Source organism: Musca domestica, unplaced genomic scaffold, assembly GCF_030504385.1.
Source record: "Musca domestica strain aabys unplaced genomic scaffold, Musca_domestica.polishedcontigs.V.1.1 47, whole genome shotgun sequence".
Taxonomy (NCBI): domain Eukaryota; kingdom Metazoa; phylum Arthropoda; class Insecta; order Diptera; family Muscidae; genus Musca; species Musca domestica.
Genome location: NW_026712338.1, coordinates 6,896,396 through 6,905,516, shown reverse-complemented (window position 1 = coordinate 6,905,516; position 9,121 = coordinate 6,896,396). Strand labels below are relative to the sequence as shown.

General features: G+C 39.1%; 2 protein-coding genes across 2 annotated transcripts; one reads left to right on the top strand and one right to left on the bottom strand.

Moving 5' to 3' along the window:
* Positions 1 to 1,512: 1,512 nt before the first annotated feature.
* On the bottom strand, positions 1,513 to 4,504 carry LOC131804637 (uncharacterized). The gene is made up of 3 exons (XM_059127689.1): positions 4,341 to 4,504; positions 1,664 to 4,282; positions 1,513 to 1,560 (listed from the first exon to the last, which is right to left on the bottom strand). Exons 2-3 carry the CDS (start codon positions 4,145 to 4,147, stop codon positions 1,513 to 1,515), a joined length of 2,532 nt encoding a protein of 843 aa, XP_058983672.1. The 5' UTR covers positions 4,148 to 4,282; positions 4,341 to 4,504.
* Positions 4,505 to 6,228: 1,724 nt separating this feature from the next.
* Positions 6,229 to 8,142, top strand: LOC131804697 (trichohyalin-like). The gene is made up of 2 exons (XM_059127759.1): positions 6,229 to 8,001; positions 8,060 to 8,142. Exons 1-2 carry the CDS (start codon positions 6,488 to 6,490, stop codon positions 8,067 to 8,069), a joined length of 1,524 nt encoding a protein of 507 aa, XP_058983742.1. The 5' UTR covers positions 6,229 to 6,487; the 3' UTR covers positions 8,070 to 8,142.
* Positions 8,143 to 9,121: the final 979 nt, after the last annotated feature.

The window sequence follows — 9,121 nt, the reverse complement described above, 5'->3', positions numbered from 1 at the left end:
GATTGCAATCTATTCGTGACAATATTGAGAAATTGTCAAAGAAAAGTTCTTCTTCCGGGTATGTCCACGTTTCCACAAAACACAATAGGTCACAATGCATTAGAGTGACATCACTAGAAATATCAGAATGATGAGCACTCAGACTTTGTATGTTTTGATAAAATATTGTGAAAGCGTTATTCGATGTGTTAAACTTACTATGCTGCAAGTGTATGGCTTTATGCAATCTAAGCCGTTCCAATTCTATTTTGACAACATCAGAGCTGCAGAAAGGTTTTGGTGGAGTAAATGTTCCAATAATGTATAGCCCACTTGCTTTAGTGGCTCTACTACAAGCGACATAGAGAGAAGCCCTACTCATACCTTTCCGAACATGAACAGCAACTTTTTCATAGGTTGCGCCTTGACTTTTGTGTATGGTTATACCTTCTGCAACTACCAATGGAAACTGTAAGCGTTCTATAGTTATTTGTTCATTCCGTTTGTACTGGAACGTTCGGCGGCACTTTTCAATGGGAGTCCACAATAATTCTGTGGGATGTGGTTTTTTTCTTCTCGCCATTCTTCCAACACTTTCATCAGAAAATAAGATCCAAAGCGTTATTGGTTTTGTTGAGTTTCTACCAAAATCAATATGCTTCAGTATGCCAGTGGCTCCATTGACTAGGCCATCGTTGGTATCAATATTGATCGTCATCATATATTTTGCACTCAATTTTAATTTTAGTTCACTACAAAGTCCTTGCGTTTCTGAGGTCTTTAAATTGAGAACCGAACTTAAAATTTGATTCCGTTGACCGATAGCTAATGAATCTGACTTCAAAATATCGGATGCCTTGGAAACAAATTGTTCAGATGTGATTTGTTCCAATCTAAGGGAATTATAATTATCGGTTTCTTCGTTTGACAGGAATAAATGAATTGCTTCATTTGGTATCTCCGATGTTGGTATGACCCTTGACTTTATGAGCGAAACATCTTCTTCAGTCATTTCTCCAGTTGACATTCGGTTCAGTGCAAACTCTGTTAGCTCATTAAAGGAAAACAGATCCCACAAGCCACCCCCTGCGAGGATGTGGTATGGATTAGCAGTATTGGTACTAAATATCCATTTATCCCCAACTGGAGGCAGTTGTTTTAGATCTCCGAACAAAACTATAGAGATTCCTCCAAAGGCTTCAGTGGTTTTAAAAATCTGCCTCAGGCGTGCGTCAAGGAAACCTAACATTCTACATCCAACCATGGAGACCTCGTCTATTATGATCAATTTCAGATCTGTAAATTTAACCAAGAGCTTATTAACAAGATCACTGCTTAGTGGACGTAGCTCTCCTCGGAACTGGTTTACTGGAAGGGAAAAAAGTGAATGTAATGTCGCACCTCCAATTCCAAAAGCAGCTTTTCCGGTAGGAGCACTTAATAATACTTTTGGCAAATCCGGATTAGCGCCAGGTATAGAATTATATCTAAAAGTAACTGCCTGATAAATAGTTTTTATAAGGCGACTTTTTCCTACGCCAGCTCCTCCCGCAACATACTCATAAAATCGAACTTTCTGAACTATATTTTGTAAAAGATGTTGAAAATAAGACCGCTGTTTATTGTTCAGCGTTCTGATTAAATGCTGAAGTTCTTCGAAATTTACTAATGGTGGGAGTCTTACTAAGTGTACATTGGCTTCTGATTCCAGGTCATCTTCATGGTGGTTGTCAATGTCGAAGACATTTATATTTTCCTCTAATTCTGGAACAACCAAGGCTCTAAACTCCTCGTCTAAAAGTTGGTCACTTGTAATGTTATCGTTACTCGCATGGTCTTCACCACCATCACTGTCTTCACGAATACTTTGCAATATATCATGTAATTCACCATCCTTGAACATTTCAAACTGCTGTCGGTTCCTTTCAATTACATCCATGTAGATAGAGCAGGTATCTTCGTTGTTTCTTCCTATAATGTCTTCGTCTTCGTTACGCCATGGAAAGTATAACATAACCAATGTGCGAAAATAGTCGTCCCTGTTTAAGTCGGCCCTAAATGAGGGAAAACGAATTATAGCCGGACTTCTTCTTTTATATACGTAACCCGAATTATTTTTTAAGCGAAACAAAGCCCCGACATCATCAGGATGTTCCTCGTCATCTTCAAGAATATCTTCATCCTCCTCATCATGTTGACGATTCCTTTTGCGCAATGTCTTAGAGTATGTATAATGTGCAGCGAAATAAGCCAAACATACATCGCCTAGATTATCCGGTCTTTGAATATAATGCTCAAGTAAATTCGATACATAAATATCGGTTGAATCAGGAGAAAGATTTTGAAGCTCTTGCCTCGGTTTTAGTATGCGAACACGTTTTTCTGGCAAGAGAGTATTGACATAAACATCACTGCTGCTACACTGAGACAAATGCATTCCCAAGATATTGTAAGCTGCTTCTTGGGCTGAGACTTCGGATGCTGATATGAATTTATTACCTATATGCTGCAACTTTTGTTTTACAGAATAATTTCCTTCACGTATCTCGTTCATTGTTTCTTGCAACAAACGTGAAACACCCCGATTCGACTTGTTTATATAGTTAACTATATATGACACGCATGCATAAGCATCCAGAACAAATTGAATATCCATGTTTGCTTTGTGCATTTTTAAAATCCGCGAATTAAAAGCATTTATTGATCTGTCTTTGAAGGATCTTTTAAGAAAAATTTTAGGTTTTCTTAGAGAAGATCTGATCGCCGCAAGATATTCATCTTTGTCCATATTAATCCGTGGGTCTGCCAAAAACTGATCAAAATTATTTAATCGTTCACATTCTATATCTGTTAACTTTGCGTTAAGTAAATTATAAATTTTGTCATAGTTGCACTTATGAGCTGATAATTGTTGCTCATCTACATCATCCGAAAACGGCAAAAGAAGTTCCGTATTAGACATTGGCGGATATGGTATATGAAATCTACAGAATTTTTGACCTCTTATTTCACGTTGGCATGCTCTTCCGTGGTTGTGTTGCTGGTAGTGGACTATGTCTTGGATTTCGCTATTAGACGAATCTGTAGAAACAAATTTATCTACAAAATCCGTAACACGTTGGAAGCTATTTCGATCTGATATATCAAACAAAGGGGCATTGTTTAGCCAATATATGCCGTGGACATGAGGAGACCCTCGCTGTTGAAATTCTATTCTCCAGTAGAATTTGATTACATTAAACTCGTCGAATATTCCACCATTAACCGTGAAACTTTTGAAGAGGTGTCTTATTCTGTGGTCAAAATACCTGGAACATGTAATTGGATCTGACCTAATTAGTTCGTACCGTTTTTGGGTGCTAAATGACATTGCCTCTTCTTCGGTAATATTCCTTCCTTCTGCAATTTTTACCAATATAACGATCAATTCTGGCCATTGTGATTCAGCAGCAGAAAGAGTTATAAAGAACGTTGGAATGCCAAATTGCCTGATCATAGCCAAGACCTTCTTTTTCTCTGCCTCCCAATGTGCTGGAGAAGACCGCACGCCTTTCAAAATGTGATACCCTTCGTCGTGCTGCACTATATTTTGTATGAACCGGTCATTAAGAGCATCCGTTGCAGTATAATTGCGAGTACCAATTTTCTTCCTCAAACAAGTAGAAATACTGTTCTTGATTTTAGAAAACTCTAATTTTTTATACGAGTATAAGACTTTGTCTACCCGCGCACATCTTCTATCATAACGCCGGGCTTCAGATTTTATCAATTTTGCTATTGTCGCTGTAGATTTTCTTTTAATACCACAGTATATAGTGGGAAATGATAGCTCTTCAGAGTCCTCATCTAATAGCAAATCCATGGGTCTATGGCCTTCACCAGGAGCTATTTCAATATTTTGAATTTGAACATTTTCGACTGGAATATAATCTAAGAGGGTTTCTTGGGGGTTATGTTCTTCAATGTGATCTTCATCTAAGTTAAAATCAATGACGCTCGATAATAGACTTCGATCTTCGGAATTTGCTATAAACGGCACTTGATCAGCAGGACCCATATTGGCCAACCATTCAGATGAAATACAAATTTCATGTTTCCTGTACAATTCGGTTTCAATAAGGTATCTTGCTGCTTCGAAAATTTTGCCGGGCCGAATCGTTTCAGACATAAAATAGTGTGTGTAAGATATTCTTCGCTTCAAATGAACCTGGATAACTTCAGTTTGATCGGCCGTTCTTGGAAGGACGTTGACGGTGGAATCGAGTGAAATGGGGACATTTACTACTGCACCCCTTACAGCACACTGTCGATTATAACCCAATGAAACTATTCTCATAAAGGGAATTCGTGGCGCAACAAACCTTTCTTCCAGCGACGTCAAGCCCTGAAGTTCACTCGGAATAGCTGGAAAATGTAGACCTTCTGAGAGACACATAGAAGGAACCTTCCCCGCATTGATTATTTTGTGGCATGTGTTGCAGAATTTATATATATCGTTATCAGATGGAAACTGGTCTGAAAGGAAAAAAACTGTACTTAAATTTGGGTATTTTTATACCCTCCACCATGGGTAGGAGGGTATATTAACTTTGTCATTCCGTTTGTAACACCTCTAAATATTCGTCGTAGACCTCATAAAGTATATATATTCATAATCAGCATAAAATTCTAAGACGATTTAGCGATGTCCGTCTGTCTGTCTGTCTGTCTGTCTGTCTGTCCGTCTGTCTGTCTGTCTGTTGAAATCACGATAGAGCCCACATTATTTGACGTAGACCTTTGAAATTTGGCACAAGTGTGTGTATTGTCCCTAGGATGGTTGGTATTGGAAATGGGATATATCGGTCCACGTTTTGGTATAGCCCCCATATAACGGTACCTCCCGATATTCGGTATTTTGATTATTTTTGCCACATTTTTCCACGGATTTGTCTAAAAATTGACCTTTGTAAGTCGTAATGGATTCTAGCTCCAGTGGGGTAACATTATATGTATGGGTCCACGTTTTCATGTAGCCCCCATATAACGGTACCTCCCGTTATTCGGTATTTTGGTGATTTTTACCACATTTTTCCACGGATTTGTCTAAAAATTGACCTTTGTAAGTCATAATGGATGCTGGCTCCAGTGGGGTAACATTTTATGTATAGGTCCACGTTTTCATGTAGCCCCATATAACGGTACCTCCCGATATTCGATAATTTGATGATTATTGACACATTTTTCCACGGATTTGTCTAAAAATTGGCCTTTGTAAGTCATAATGACTTCTAGCTCTATTGGGGAAACATTATATGTATAGGTCAACGTTTTCATACAGCCCCCATATAACGGTACCTCCCGTTATTCGGTATTTTGGTGATTTTTACCACATTTTTCCACGGATTTGTCTAAAAATTGGTCTTTGTAAGTCATAATGGATTCTGGCTCCAGTGGGGTAACATTATATGTATATGTCAACGTTTTCATAAAGCCCCCATATAACGGTACCTCCCGATATTCGGTATTTTGATTATTTTTGCCACATTTTTCCACGGATTTGTCTAAAAATTGGCCTTTGTAAGTCATAATGGATTCTAGCTCCAGTGGGGGTAACATTATATGTATAGGTCAACGTTTTCATATAGCCCCCATATAACGGTACCTCCTGGTATCCAGTATTTTGATGATTTGTTGCCACATATTTCCACGGAATCGTTCCGATGATATGAAGATATTGATATTAAAAGTTTGTAGCGGGTGACAAAACATTCGCTGTATAGGTCCCCGTTTACTTTAGACTCCATATGACGGTACCTCCCGATTTTTGGTATTTTGATAATGTAAGTCGCAATTTTAAACGGAATTGGCCCAAATTTGTTATTTGAAATTTGTAACAAGTTCTTAATCCAGTGGCTAAGCATTATATAATATTCCGTTTAGTATTTGGGGTTTGCAATGGGGTATGACATTGTATTTATAGGTCTACGGTAGCAACAACTTTATTTGAGTATGTATAGCGCCTATATGATGGTTTATAAAAGTTGTTATTGTTTGTGCCACAAATTTAGGGTAATAGATTTTAGTTTATCGCCACAGGTAGTATGGTTGTGATTTTTATTGCCTCTGTTTGCTTGATCCTGTTTTTGTACTGTTTCTACAGGTAGTACAGAGTGCATTTTGGTAACAATAACATAATAATTAAATGTACCTGTGGGTTATATAATCAAAACTCTCTTAAATTACCAGTAAACAAAGGTTAACCATAATAATAAAACTAATGTAATATACCTGGCGGTAATAAAACCCTCCCACTCGTCAACTTGGTTCATATACCTGGTACTCTACGCAGATTTTTACAAAACATCTTACCTGGGCAGTAAGTATTTGTGTATATAATAAACCAACTCAACTTTAACAAATCAGTTCACAACGAATCGTTAAACAAAACATAACCTAATACCAACGAAAATAACTGAAAAGTTTTCTATACAGATTTAAAACTGTTCCAATTCGACAATCAATAATTATGCCTAAACTACGTAAACAATCGGCACTACAACGTCAACGAATTATGAGGCAACATCTTCACAGTTACCGTGAACGGAATTTAAATGACGATCGGCTCAGAAACTCTCAACAGTTAGCAACAAGGAGACAGGATCCTGAATATAGAGAAAATGAGCGAGAAAGGGATAGAGCAGCACATTCAACTCGGCGCCAAGCAGTAAACTATAGATCTGCGGAACAAGAACGGGATATTTTGGCACACTCTATTCTCCGAATGAATTCCAGTTATCGAGCAACTGAACAGGCGCGCGATGCTTTGGCTCACGCTAATCGAAGAATGGATCCAACGTATAGGGAAGAAGAACAACAGAGGGACACATTGGCCCATTCAGTTCGAAGGATGGATCCGACGTACAGGGAGGAGGAACAACAAAGGGACACGGTAGCCCACTCAATGCGAAGAAGGGATCCGACGTATCGCGAAGAAGAGCAAGAGAGGAATACACTTGCACACTCTATCCATCGGATGAATGCGACATTTCGGGAAGGAGAACAAGAGAGGGATACTGTGGCTCGATCTGTTCGGAGAATGGATCCAACATACCGGGAGGAGGAACAACAGAGGGACACTTTGGCCCACTCTATTAGGAGAATGGATCCAACTTACAGGGAGGAGGAACAACAGAGGGACACTTTGTCCCACTCTATTCGGAGAATGGATCCAAGTTACCGGGAGGAGGAACAACAGAGGGACACTTTGGCCCACTCTATTAGGAGAATGGATCCAACTTACCGGGAGGAGGAACAACAGAGGGACACTTTGGTCCATTCTATTCGAAGAATGGATCCGGCGTATCGTGGAGAGGAACGAGAAAGGGACTCTTTGGCAAGATCTATTCGGCGACAAAATGAAGAATACCGCCAAGTCGAAAGAGAGAGAGACACAGCAATGCACCGAGTACGTCGAAGAAATCCAGTTTTCCGTATTATGGAACAAGAGCGGAACACTTCAGCTCGTCGTGTCACCAGACAAGTTGCTATGCAAATGCAAGAAGCAGAAAACAGGATGAGAAGTTGCCGCGTCCTTATTCATCGTATGAATCCTACAAACAGAGAAAATATAAACATGAGACAAGCTCTGAGAAGTTCAGCAAGGAGAAGAAATTTGTCGCCGGATTCGAGGTCACAACAACAAATTCAAGATACTTTGAGGTGCAGAGCTAGGATAATTTCCAATTTTTGCAATATTATCAAGAGCGGACCCACAGAAGTTTGTATTTGTTGTGGAGGTCTTTGGTTTGTTACTCAAATTAAGACTCTCCGCAAAACATTTGTTCTACAAAAATACCCAAATTTAAGTACAGTTTTTTTCCTTTCAGACCAGTTTCCATCTGATAACGATATATATAAATTCTGCAACACATGCCACAAAATAATCAATGCGGGGAAGGTTCCTTCTATGTGTCTCTCAGAAGGTCTACATTTTCCAGCTATTCCGAGTGAACTTCAGGGCTTGACGTCGCTGGAAGAAAGGTTTGTTGCGCCACGAATTCCCTTTATGAGAATAGTTTCATTGGGTTATAATCGACAGTGTGCTGTAAGGGGTGCAGTAGTAAATGTCCCCATTTCACTCGATTCCACCGTCAACGTCCTTCCAAGAACGGCCGATCAAACTGAAGTTATCCAGGTTCATTTGAAGCGAAGAATATCTTACACACACTATTTTATGTCTGAAACGATTCGGCCCGGCAAAATTTTCGAAGCAGCAAGATACCTTATTGAAACCGAATTGTACAGGAAACATGAAATTTGTATTTCATCTGAATGGTTGGCCAATATGGGTCCTGCTGATCAAGTGCCGTTTATAGCAAATTCCGAAGATCGAAGTCTATTATCGAGCGTCATTGATTTTAACTTAGATGAAGATCACATTGAAGAACATAACCCCCAAGAAACCCTCTTAGATTATATTCCAGTCGAAAATGTTCAAATTCAAAATATTGAAATAGCTCCTGGTGAAGGCCATAGACCCATGGATTTGCTATTAGATGAGGACTCTGAAGAGCTATCATTTCCCACTATATACTGTGGTATTAAAAGAAAATCTACAGCGACAATAGCAAAATTGATAAAATCTGAAGCCCGGCGTTATGATAGAAGATGTGCGCGGGTAGACAAAGTCTTATACTCGTATAAAAAATTAGAGTTTTCTAAAATCAAGAACAGTATTTCTACTTGTTTGAGGAAGAAAATTGGTACTCGCAATTATACTGCAACGGATGCTCTTAATGACCGGTTCATACAAAATATAGTGCAGCACGACGAAGGGTATCACATTTTGAAAGGCGTGCGGTCTTCTCCAGCACATTGGGAGGCAGAGAAAAAGAAGGTCTTGGCTATGATCAGGCAATTTGGCATTCCAACGTTCTTTATAACTCTTTCTGCTGCTGAATCACAATGGCCAGAATTGATCGTTATATTGGTAAAAATTGCAGAAGGAAGGAATATTACCGAAGAAGAGGCAATGTCATTTAGCACCCAAAAACGGTACGAACTAATTAGGTCAGATCCAATTACATGTTCCAGGTATTTTGACCACAGAATAAGACACCTCTTCAAAAGTTTCACGGTTAATGGTGGAATATTCGACGAG

Coding starts and splice junctions, on each gene's coding strand:
- LOC131804637 (XM_059127689.1), bottom strand. CDS start 4,147: ATGTCTGAAACGATTCGGCCCGGCAAAATTTTCGAAGCAGCAAGATAC. Junction 1,561..1,663: donor CAGAAGCCAATGTACACTTA/GTAAGACTCCCA, acceptor TACAAAATATAG/TTCAGAAAGTTCGATTTTAT.
- LOC131804697 (XM_059127759.1), top strand. CDS start 6,488: ATGCCTAAACTACGTAAACAATCGGCACTACAACGTCAACGAATTATG.